This window comes from Coturnix japonica, chromosome 4 (genome assembly GCF_001577835.2).
Source record: "Coturnix japonica isolate 7356 chromosome 4, Coturnix japonica 2.1, whole genome shotgun sequence".
NCBI classification, from domain to species: domain Eukaryota; kingdom Metazoa; phylum Chordata; class Aves; order Galliformes; family Phasianidae; genus Coturnix; species Coturnix japonica.
Window position 1 is genome coordinate 21,212,804 of NC_029519.1, and position 13,167 is coordinate 21,225,970.

General features: G+C 35.5%; 1 protein-coding gene across 4 annotated transcripts in view; it reads left to right on the forward strand.

The window, feature by feature from the left end:
* TLL1 (tolloid like 1) overlaps positions 1-13,167 on the forward strand; it is a 132,960-nt gene that overhangs the window by 76,415 nt on the left and 43,378 nt on the right. For all 4 annotated transcript variants that reach the window (XM_032444243.1, XM_015860960.2, XM_015860962.2 and 1 more), the window contains 3 exons: positions 1,373-1,478; positions 4,339-4,463; positions 9,981-10,096. In XM_032444243.1, the coding sequence (XP_032300134.1) occupies positions 1,373-1,478; positions 4,339-4,463; positions 9,981-10,096 (347 nt within the window). The remainder of the gene's footprint in view (positions 1-1,372; positions 1,479-4,338; positions 4,464-9,980; positions 10,097-13,167) is intronic.

Below are 13,167 nucleotides of genomic sequence, written 5' to 3' on the forward strand. Positions count from 1 at the left end.
ACACTTTGAGTCTGTGACAGTGCTCCCATGGTATTCAAATCTTGAACTGTTATCTGCATGTTAGTCTAGAATTTTGCTTATTCTCATGGGCAAGTTGGAAGGAAACTAGGAATGCTCAATTTGCATTGTTCATAAGTAGACCTGGTCTTTGTTATATGCTAATTTTGACCTTTTTGATCATTCTCTGCAGGGTTTGAGAAGGGATGAAATTGGAAAATTTATAACAGTAGATTAGATTGTCTGTCCCTAAAGAAAAAAGTTTTAAAACAAAACAATTCTGGTGTGCAATAAATCTTCTGAGAATCCCAGAACAGTGGAGATCTTCTAAGGTCCCTTACAACCGAGTCCATTCCATGATTTTCCAGCTCAAAAATGGCTGGAGAAAGTCTGGTAGCTAATTCATGCTTCCATGAGTCTCTGAAGTCCTGAAATCCAGTTCCCACATCCAAGTTTTCCACCTACTGTCTTTCCCTTCAGCTTGCATTGGTGCTGTTCAAGTGCTCATCTCTTAGATTCTTTCTCTGAGGGGGAAAATACAGTATAGTGCCAGGCTCTGCTTCCTGCTTTCCCCTTTCAGTTGGCCCTTTACTTTCTTACTGAAACCACTTCTTGTGGTGTCATTTAAGAATAACTTGTTGAGCTTGAGTATCACTAAATGAGATCATGACCACCAAAGTATTTTTTTTCTGTTAAGTTACACAGTTGAAGTTGGTTAATAATGTTAATGCTACTGAAGGGTTTTTGATTTTTGTTTGTTTGTTTTGCAAGACAGCAATATAAGTATGAATTGGAGTAAGAAGTGCTTTGCATCCCTGTATGAGTGATTAAGTCAAAGAATTATGGATCTGGAATTATGAGCTAAATGTTATTATTTTGTTCTACTTGGAATTTAAATTGCAACAGCCAAACGTCTGAAAATGTGACTTGTATTTGGAATACATGGGTGTTCAGCCTTCACTGAAGTAATGTCACTTTAGTATAAGTCTAGAGAATTTAAAATAAATGATAGGAATCTAAAAATAAATGAATAATAAATGAATAAGTGAAAGGAATCTAAAATAATGATAATATTCTCATTGTCTGGAATCAAGAAACAGGCCAGCGAATTTTCCAGATTCTACACGAATTATAGCATACTGTTTAGAGACTTCCTGGATTAGGTGAATGAGAACAGTCTTTCTAAATGTCAGATATTTCAGAGATGTCTGCTGTCTTGGTTAATAAAAGCACATAGGTACTTCCAAATGATGGCTAAGATTTATGAATGTCAGTGAGCGATCAAGTTGTGATCTTTGATGTTTTTCTTTTCCTGTTTGGTTTTTTATCTTCTCAAGAAGAGATATTACAGAGAATAATTATCAATCATCCTTAGGTCAGGAATACAACTTCTTGAAGATGGAGCCTGGGGAGGTGAATTCCCTTGGGGAACCATATGACTTTGACAGCATCATGCACTATGCCAGGAACACCTTCTCAAGGTTGGAGTCTCAGGTTATACCTTTTGACTTTTAATTCTATTCCTCTCTGTGAATGCTAAAATAAATAAAATGTAATTTTGTTTATTTAAAATTATTCCGTAATCATTTCAAATATTCTTTGTAGCGTGGTATACTCACAGCAGTAAAAACACAGCTTGTTTAAGTCAGAATAATTAAATTATATTCTTGAACACATTTCATTTCTGCTCAGTTTCAAAGCAGCCTATTAGTTTTTTTCAGTTCTTTAGATTTTAAGACCTCGTGTCTTTTTTTGTTTTTGATTTTTTTTTTAATTTAATTTTATTTTTTTTTTGGTAGTACTTTATATTCTGCGCATGTTTGCACTTAGAATAACCAAATGAGTGAAATTAAGTGTTTTAAGTATAACACGATCTTCTCTCTTGGAGAGAAAAGTGACTTCTGAATAACAGTGGGTTATGCAACTAGAACACTTTATGGTGGTAGGAAATCTACCACACAGACCACAACCTTTACAAAGGGCTGTAGCCAACCATTTACAACAGAGGCTGCAGTCCCTTCTGTGTTGTTTGTACAGATCAGTACCGTCATCAAAACTATACAGAAAGATGTTTTTTTCCTCCTCTTGCAGACAAGCCCACTCTAAACTTCCTGGGCTTGCTCTGAAACACTGAACAGATTTGAGAAGCTGTACAACAAGCTGTTCTCCTAGGCTAGAAAAAATAGAGCAGGAGTCTTCACCAGATTTCCTATTATATTTTATATCAAGTTGCAGTCCAACTCTCTACTTCTCTGAAATTACTAGAGTAATGTAGTTTTATGAAAAAAATCCGAAAGAAAACTAAGCAAGGACCTCATGGCATGTCATATAAAGCAAACAGAATTTTGGTTATCAAATAAATTATTCCTAGGCTGACAGATTCAGAAATAAACGGAAGGCCAACAAAAATCCTCACCTGAGTGTATTCAGCATATATATTGCATGGCCTGGAAGAGCGTGGAAATTGAGTCGCATAGGGTAGATACTAGTCATATTGCTTAATCCAGTTACAGATGAATTACCTTAAGCTATAAAAAGCTATATAAAATAGAGAAATTTAACAATCTGGAACCCTCCAGAGTCTTAGGGCAATGACAAGGTAAGATAATTTGAATTCTGGGCTCTGATCTCACCAGTTTCCAAGCTGGCAAAAATTGATAGTGCCATGAGTAGGCATGCCCTGCCCCAAGGTGCAATAGGTTGTTAATTCACGCTGTTTAAAAACAACCTTCCAAACCCTGAGGTCATGTATCGATTTGCAGTAATTTCTCTTGAAAGCATGAGTCATGCCCAGGGTGAATTATTGCCAACTGTTTGTTGTTATACTCTACTCTGGATAAGTAGGAGAAATTGCAAAACTTCATAAAGTTCTGTTTGCACACAATAATATTGTTAATGCTTTATTAAAACTGTTACCAGTTGTCCTTTTATTAAAGTACTTATCAAAATTGTGCTGAGACATCTGAGAGGATCATTTTCACGTTTTTAAAAATAATAATGGCATCTTCATGTTTCAGATGGTACCAAAAATCAGTGGAAAATACAATTATAATTTAGAGATAAGTTTGTTTGTTTGTTTTAATTAGTAATGTCCCTCATTTCTAGAAACTGAACAATATCATAATTAGTTTATTTTAGAGTTCAGCAAAATGTAATATCCTAAGCTATTTTTTTCTTTTTCCAAAATCATTAGTGATGCCACAAGAAATCTGAATGGGTTGAGAGAGCAGTATGTACTCCTATACTCAAAGTTGTTCATTTATTACCATTTAAAAAGTGACTTATATTAATAAACAGCATTTATAGCTGCAAAGATCCTTGCTATTCATTCATTTTTTTGGACCTATTTAATCCATACATAAAAACAACAATTTAGCTTTTCTGTACAAACCCTACAAGGACAAAAGAGAGTATCCAAAAATTAAAGAACAAGAGAATATAAAAACATATTTGTCTGCTAAATTCCATTTTATTGGATTTTTTGAATTCTCAAATACTATAACATGATAACAGAACATCCTTGTATGATGTTCTTCTAAAATTGACTTCAGACTACCAGAGTATTTTGATTGATATTCAAAATTGGGGATATTTTGAATAAAAGTACATATTTGGAACAAATGTGCTTCTCTATTACTCCTAGTCATTTAAGGTAAATATTATGGAAATCATATATATTGTTGTAGAGCAAGCACAATCTGGAAAGCAAGCAATTATATTTTAATAGCAACAGCAGCTAGAGTAGAGTTAGATCTGTTATAACACATGACAGAAGAATGGTTTGACATTACTAAAAAGAAAAGAATCCACTAAAACCAGGAATAGCTTTGCATTACTGGGTGACTTCTTATTGGATTGACAAAACAGGACTGACTTAACTTGCTATTACACGTGCAAGTCAAACATTAAGGCTTTAAAAACTTCGTTAGGAATAGGAACTTCATTATTAAGAATTTTGTGACAGGGACTTATTTATGTATTTTTATTCAATTTTACAAGTAATTTTTTCAGTATGATGAACTGAGTTGTAGTGCATTTTCCTTATGTAATCAAAGTAATAGTAAGAGGTTTCCATTCCATTGGCTAGCAGAAATATTAAAGCTTTCACTGATATACTGAAGAACGATTCTTTTTTGATAACTTTGCTTAAGGTTTGACAACCCAATGAATTTTTCTAACTTGTTTTCTCTATTTAAAGTTCTGTATTTTACCCTCTTACTTATGCCAAATATAAATTTTAGGTTTACATGATAGCATAATTAATGCATCAAACTCTGCAAGTTTTGTGACAGAAATCTGATAGGGTTTTTGGGGTCTATTTTTTATTTTTATTTTTTTTAGGGGCATGTTTCTGGATACCATTCTCCCTTCCCGTGATGATAATGGTATACGACCTGCTATTGGCCAACGTACCCGTCTAAGTAAAGGAGATATTGCACAGGCAAGAAAGCTGTATAGATGTCCAGGTATTGCACCACAAACAAAAACCACATACTAGCAATTGTTTGACTTCATTTTTTTCAAGAAGAATGATAATATCTTTGAATCAGTTGCTTTATTACTCTGTTTCCATGTTGGCAACTGACGTAGGCATTAGAAGAGCTGAATCATGAAAAATCTTTTAGGTAAGGTCTCTCATATGCAAAGCACTTAAAGATAGACAAACTACATGAAACAACATTTAGTTTCATTCCATTTCAGAATGTTTTCCTTATCTGTTCAATGCCTGGAAAAGAAATAATGTTTGATGGTACTACTGGTTACGTATTTGCAGTGCAAATCTTCAACTGTACTAGTTAGTTTTAGTATGCATCTGGGGTCGTTACTCTTTTGAATTTGAGTGGAGGGCAGAATGAGCAAATTAAATTGTTGCAATTGACTCTGAACTCAGTATAGCTTTTTCAAAATTTAATAAATTACTACAAGCCAGGATAACTCAGTTGTAAACTATCTATAAACAGGTTTTAGGGCTACTTTTTACCACCCGATCAATGCACAAGGACTATAAAGAGGGATCAGGACTGAAGTGTGGGAGCTGCTTTAGATTTGTATCAGCATCAGCACGATCTACTGAAGATCTGGAGTTTCTGATATACATTTTATTGCTGAAATAATGCTTTTATTTTTGTGCTCCAAGTACATCAAATTATAATTGTCTATATACAGAGAACATGCACAGTGTTTATGGCTCTATCAGAGGATAAAATAGCGCATTTTCTTTAGCGCTATCCCTTCTGGATTAATTTTTGTTATGTTCTTTTGATGCAGACTGTATTTGAATAAAAGTATTCTCATTGGTAGCATTATTTCTAATAAGAGTATATGGAGAACAGTTATTTCATAAACACAGAAAATACAAATGTATTTGATAAAAGATGAGTTTTGAAGGCAAAAATAGAATATGAAACCTAGATCTCTGTGAATATAACCAGTGTCTTATATCCCTTTGATTAAGTTGGAAAATAAAGCAAACCAAAAGAAAACCCTCAAAAACCACCTTGGCAGCTGAGTGCATAGATGATACTCTGATAACTTGAACATGCAAAGACAGAATGTGCTTTTTGAGCTAAAGTTCAAACAGTTATTCAGAAAAAAAAAAAGAAAAAAGTGCTTTTCACATATAATTCATGAATGTGTTTGATAATGAATTACCATTTATTTGATGTTTTCACAGTCTTGTTGGAAAGTTAGTTTCGTGGTTTTGTAAAAACATTGCTGCTCAGCAGTAGTGCACTTAATAAAATTTGCAGTACTGGTGAATGCATTTCAGAGAGATAGCAAAAATGATGAGTGGTTGCAGGATCATGCTTCTTTTCTGTGCTATGCTTTGGCAAAGTTTGGGATAAAGCACATTAGTTTTCTTGCCTTAGTTTGGTAAAAGTAAAGCTTGGAAAAGAGAGCTTTAAGAGAGAGAGAGAGACAGGCTGAAGGTTTTGGTACAAATTTTACATGCTGTACTCTTTAACATCACATTTTTTCAATTTATTTTTTAGTTACTGAATAACACATGATACAAAGATAAAAGCCACCATCAACAAAACACTCAGTAAGGAAAGCAACTCTGCAAGTTCAACAGTATTTGTAATCTAAGAAACGTTTCAGAAAATAGCAAGGCTGATAGTTCAGACAATATAATTTTTATTTCGTGAAACATATATGTTCATTACAGCAGTAACCATCCGTGGCATTGTTTTTGGAGCTGTGCTGTATCTCCTGTTTGAGACAAAATATGTTAATCATAATATCTGCCTATGATAGCTCAGTTAATGTCTCAAACATTAATAATATCTGCATTTTTTCACATGTTCAGAGTTGGTTTGGGGTTTTTTTTGGTTTGTTTTTTGTTGTTTTTTTTGTTTTTGTTTTTTGTTTTTTTAACTTTAAATGCAATACTGTGAAAATACAGAAAATAGTGAGTCAAAAATGTTGTAGTTTTTTGTATGGTTTTTTTTTTTTGTTTTGGTTTGGTTTTTTTTTTGAGTTCCAGATGCTCCTATAAGCAGTTTCTGGTTAGAGAAGTGTACTGCATTTTCTGGGACCCGTGAATGTAAAGCTGAGTTTGGGGATGCTGGAGAAAAAAGCTGATCAGCTCACTATTGAGGCAGCTGAGCCTCTTCAGTAGATTTAACTAGCCAGGATAGTCAGGGTCATTTTTTAGAAAAGGAATTAGTGACTGAGAAATAGGTTTGAGGTCAGTGAAGCTGTCTTTCATGAGCTGAGCAAGTGCCAAGGCTCAGTGGTCTATGAGCAGCAGGTTTGATTTTTATTTTTTTTTTGTTTTTCTTATGATACTGTGTGTATTGGCCAGATGGGAGTGGTGTCGTACACTGGCTGTGTAGTTAAACACTGGCAGGCTTCAGTAGAAGAAATTGCTTTCTGTAATCTAATCCTCCTGATGTCTGCATCTATTCCTAATCTTTACAAAGAGGAGAAAAATATTTTCCCTTTCATTACCACAGAAAGGCCCACCAGAAGACAAGGCTTCTCAAGCTGTAGGTTGACTTTTGGTTGGAGTGTGTGTGATGGGATAGCTGAAGAGCCATAAGTGATCTAGACTAGCAAAAGTAAAAGAAGCAATCAATTTCTTCTGTCATGAAACATGCTAAAACTAGATCTGAGGAAAATTAAATAAATGGCCATTACTATTTTATTACTACTACCTTCCTTTCTTAATTTGGAATTACAGAATCATAAAATCATTAAGGTTGGAAAGAGCACTAAGATCACCCAGTCAACTGCAGCCCACCCCCACCATGCCCTCCAACCGTGTCACTCAGGGCCACATCTACCCATTTCTTGAACACCTCCAGGGACAGTGACACCACCACCTCCCTGGGCAGCCTGTGCTAGTGCACCACCTCTCTTCCTGACTAGAAATTTTTCCTAATACCCAAACTTAACCTGAATCCATTGCTAATGGACTGTAGCTCACTAAAGTACATATAATATACTATCTTATAAACTTAATCACTAATAATGAAGAGGTAAACCTTTAGTTATTTAACAGGAAGATTTTAATTGTTTTAATAATCACTGACCCATTGCAGAGAAATGTGCTTTTAAGCAAGAAGCACCCAAATATCAACTTATCAACAGCAGCTCTGGAAGCCAGCCTGGTAGTCTGATCCCACAGATAATTAATTCAGCTATTGATTAGTATGAGCTGTTCTTGTCACATATCCCTTGAGTAACCAGGAATTTTTAATTAAAAATGTTAAATACTGTGAAATACATGAAGTCCAACCTTATTTTATAATTTCTGCTTGTGTTTATTTTTAGTAGAAGTTATCCAATTAATTTTTTTCTTATGTTTGCCTTATGTTTAGAAATTTTCTGAAAATTTTGATTATTAGAGAGTTCTGAGGTGTTTAATATGGATAGAAGTTAAACCACTGAGGAAGCTAGCTTTATTCTGTACAGCTTTATTCCAAAGTTCTTACAGAAGGAAAATGTTCAGTAGCAGCTACTTGAAGTACATAGTTTTATGACTGTATACAACTTCTCTGTATGGAACACAGCAAAAATAATGCAGTCTGTATGACTGGGAGGAATTCTGAACTGTTTTCAAAAGCTATTTTTCTGCGCTCATATAAAATGAGTAACTTTATTTATAAAATGAATAACTTATGGACTGTAACATCAGGGCTAGTTATGCCAGGGTCTTCAGTTATAGTCTCATCTTTAAGTGTTCTTGTATGGAACCAGGAGTTGGACTCGATGATCCCTATGGGTCCCTTCCAACTTAGGATATCCTGTCTATCCTTCTTACTAACTGTGGGGCTGCATTTAATCTGACTGTATTCCTTCTGAGGGTACCTTTATGCAACATAGCCTCACTGAAGCCACACATGGAGTTGAGGAAGAATGAGAGAAGGTTCTTTGTGGCGGAAGCAGAGCATTTGGACTCACTGTATCTCTTTGGGTTCTGCTTTCCTCTGCTCTGTCTTAGCTGTTTTACTCTTGGCCTTTTCTTAGGTGCTTTAAATATTTATTGTAAGCTGTGATACAGCTCAGTAGCTCTCAGGGAGCCCAGTACAGCCCTCTGTAATTTATTTAAGTTTTCATTAACTGCCATGTGAAAAATAAATTGTGGTTAATTATGGGCATAACATTTTCACTGGGAAGGTTTTATATAGAAATAATTATTTATCATTGAATACCTTTTGTGTATATGTCATTTCCTGTGAATGCCTGCAATTTTGAAGAGATAAAATGTTGTGTGTTTTTTTTTTTAATGAGGGGAAGGAACTTTTTTTAATTTTTGTCTGTTTCATTTCTGAAGGACATGGTGACAGTAACTTCAGCTATTAAATTTTTGGGAGGCTGCACTAATCTTTCTCTTCCCTCACAATAACCATTTCAGTGTCAGAGAGCATTTTTAATACCCTGAATGTAGCTTATGCCTGATATTACAGTGTCATTGCCAGATTACATCTTAGAAGCATTTTAACATGACAGCCTTTACAGCTGCATTGTCTCTTTGTCATAAACAATCTTTTGTCCCCTTTTATTTAAAGATTTTCCAGATCATTTATAATTCATTGAGTTTTTGATGATACATTGGTTCACCTGCTGGCAGTGGTAGTGCTGTAATTTGAAAGCACTGAAGATCTGATTACGCTGTCAGTCATGGGATAATACTCTCCAGTTCACATCTTATAACCCACCTGCAGATCAGCAGGTGAAACAACTTTGATTGATGGTTTGAAAAGATAACTGACTGAGGTGTGACATCCCACCAGAATCATTTTAATGGGGTAGAAGAGTGGGAGCTTCTAATGATGTATTTTAGCATGAGGGGGAATTACTGATTAGTCAGCCAGCAGATTGTAGCATGATTGACAGGTGAGATATGGGTGCTAAAAGCTTTAATAGTAAAGAATACAAAATCTCTTGGTATTTCAGGACTTCACATTTGCTTTGCTTTATTACCCTCACCTCTACAAATCATTGTTGCAAGATATTCTGTTGAATGCTAGATTTAAGTTTTCTATACCAATATGATTGTGCAATTTTTGGTAAGAGCTGTCTCTCATGTGGGCGAAGTACTAAAATAAATGAAACCACTGATGAAACTGCAATGTGGTGCCAATCATGCTATGCCAGTTTTTGTTGTGGTTTTGTTTTTGCTCATAAAGGATGTGCCTGAGGGTGGGGCTAACTTTTTTTTCCAAAATAAAGTTACGCGTATAATTTTGCAGTTGACTGGCAGCAGTGACATTTTTAAGACTGCTCTAATTTTGGTTAAGTCAGCAGACAGTACTCAAGTGAAGCAGTTCATGGAATAAAAACATCCTGTGTAAAATGGAATGAACGTCAGATTGGCTTAAAATCCGTTTTGAATAAATCGTAAAACAACTAGTCTGTTTTCCACTCTGCATCTGCAATGAGTTAAATGGATTCTAAATAGATATTGGAAGGACACATTTTTCTCTCTTAGGCACATTCAATTTCATATTTTTACTGTATTTTGATTCTTTCAGCGTGTGGAGAAACACTGCAGGAATCTACAGGCAACTTTTCTTCTCCAGGATTTCCAAACGGTTATCCTTCCTACACACACTGCATATGGCGAATCTCTGTGACTCCAGGGGAAAAGGTATTTTAACATTCTCTCAGATAAAGGTAGATAATATTTTTTTGGAACAAAATTTTGTGTTTATCCATTTTTTCACTTACATTTAAAGCTTGCAGAATAGCTGAAAATGATGGTAAGCTGTGGAACAGTGTTTTGAATGGGATTGTAAAAGCTCTGCCATTGACTTGACTCTGATCTATGGGATTAGAAATGCAGTTTCATCTATTTGGTGTCTTTTTGTGTGAAATGAAATTCTGATTTCAAACTGCTACGTGTTTGCGTCAAGAAACCCCTTCAAAACTGGTTTCCAATGCAGCTGGTTCTTCAGCATAGACATGGAAGAGGTAGTGCAGGCTTCTGGAAGCGCTTTTATGTGGTATGGGTTGGGGCAAGTTTTGCTGCCTGGGGCTAGGAACTCCTTCCTATACTGAAAGAGATCTTTTGAAACCTAAATGAAGGAAACAATTTTGTGTGAGATACTCCCCTATGTCATTCTGGTGCATAGTCTTTTAATTTCCATGTGTTAGTGTCAGGAAAATGTGACCCTTCCAAAAAAATATACATATAAAGAGATTGGCCTGGGGAGAACAGTCATCTGGGAAAGGAAGTGTGCCATGCTACTGAAAGCAAAACCTGTTCTTCTTGTGTATGCTTTCAAAATATGCTAGCTGAATCTTGTTTTAAATTATTGGCTCAAATATTAGCCCGCTTCAGAGTAAATAAGGATAGAGAGAAAAGTAGGACATTTCACCTGAGATAAACTATTCAGGAATAAATAAATATTACTTGAAGCAGTAGGCAATATTAAACAAATATAGCTTATAGCCTGAAATACAGGACTCTGCATCTGTGTCAATACTGGAGACTCCGACGAGGAAAACATAGCATTTGCCTCAAGATATTTAGTTCTCCCACTCAGCAATGGACATAATTTTTCCCCAGCTGGATTACTTTATTTCTTTCAGGTTAGGGTCCTGGAACACACCAAGAATATGTGTCCCTGATGTGCTAATGTATTCTGAGGAATTCTAAGAGCATTTGCCAGTATGAAGGATGAGAGCAAAGTCATTTGGAATGCATTCACCCTGCTCTGGGCAGGATCCAGAGACAGGAGGAAAAATAAACATGCTGAGAGGGTGTGGGTGGCTCTGCAGGTTAGCAGGGAAAAACAAATGAAAAGATGAATAAGAAAAGGGTTGCACAAAAGATGCAAATTAATCTGGGTAGGTAATTTTATATCCCTATTGTTTGTATTGCTTCTCAGACACAGCATATTAACAGCCAAAGTGGTTTAGGTTTCTTTTCCTTTTTCTCGATTAAAAAAAAAGTTGAAGTGGTCGTCTACAATTACTATTGGCTTCTGAAAATAATGTTTGTGTATGAGTTGGAAAATATGTGTAGAATTTATAGCATACTCAAAACTTTGTGCAACCATAGCTGTGGATGTCAGTGCAGCTGTAATACATTTGTAATATTATTATCATGTCTCGAGATTGGAATGACTACTGGAGCTGTACAAGGTTAAGCCACTCTCTTGAAATCAACAGTGCAAGGAGACCAGCTCCCTTCCCATTCTAGCCTTTCCTCCACTGGAGAAAACGACTAAACCTTGTTTTCTAGTTGCCATCTGATGTGATATGTCCTGTCTGTAGGGCGCTGTTCTGACCTCAAGCTCTCATAGTCTCCATAGAATTCAGCAAGAATGACGTAAATTCTATTTGTGCTAATTCCAAAAGATCTGTTTAGTCAGTGCTATTCCCGCAAGAATAGCATCTTATTTGAGATAAAAGATACTATTTGCAGCAAGTACTTGATGTGAAAATCAGATAGCAGAAAAGAGATACTAATGTTAATTAATGCATATAGCACAGTACCTTGGACACATGTATTGTGCTTGATTACAAGCTTTCTCAGCAAATGTTTGGTAACATGTTTACATTATGAGGGGATATAAATGTATATTTAAATTTATATCTTCTTTGGTTTGCTGTTTTTGACCCTAATAGATCTCAAAAATATTGCATGGGGGTTAGAGAACATACAAGTACATCACATCATGTTCTGAAATGTCAGTGAGCACTTTAGTCACCTAAAAATAAACTGAAAAAGCATCAGTCCAGATTGTCTAGCTCTTGTCTCTTACGTACTGAGATTTAACATTGTACTGTTTTAGCATAGTTTTTCTATCTGTGCTGCTTTCTATAAGTAGAGACACCTCTGATCTTTGGCAGGAAATTCAAATAAGGATGGGATTGTGGTGGTATACACTGGCTGCAGTAATTGTTTTATTGATAGAGGTCATAAACTACCAGCCCAGTCTAAAATACTCACATCCCTATGACTAAAACAAGGCAGTTCATTCACCTTGTACTTTTTCCATAGATTGAAGTCTACACAGTAAACAACTGTATGTGCTGCCAGCCGTACACAGTATGTCTATAGAAAGAAAAATCTGTGGAAGGATGGTGCTTTTAACACTGTATGCCCTCAGCCAGAGCAAATGTGTCCTTCGGGTGTGGAGAGATATTTTTGACATGGAGCATTTCAACTGTGCCAGTGCTGCTTTTTTTTTTTTTTTTTTTTTTTTTTTTTTGGTATCTGTCCCCTTGAATAATCCACATTACCTTTTATTTTTTCATTAACTTGTACAATTAATGATGAAAGAGAGCAGATAAGTCCTTGGTTGAGATGGAAAAAATTCCACAGTAGAGAATTTACTTAGTACTGGTGTTCGCTATATATCCTAGGTAGTAGGAGGAATGATATATTCTCTTTGACGCTGCAGTAGTACAATTGAATCAGTTGTGTAATCAATAATTCTTTAATTGTGCTGACTAGCACTGTCAGACTTTCAGCCGTCTTGTTCCCTTGAACAAACTCTACCGTGTCTGCAGCTCTTTCAAATACTTTCCAGAACTGCAAAACAGGCTTTTATATATTCTTGTTTGGTTGCTGACCAGAAATCATGCTGTGACATGCTGAGGGTTCTGCCTCTGTACAATTCACGAATTCTGGTTAATGTTAGGGAATTGCTGTATCATCAAATACTTTGGCATGTTAGAGTCAGGAAAAGCTATGAAGATTACTTCATA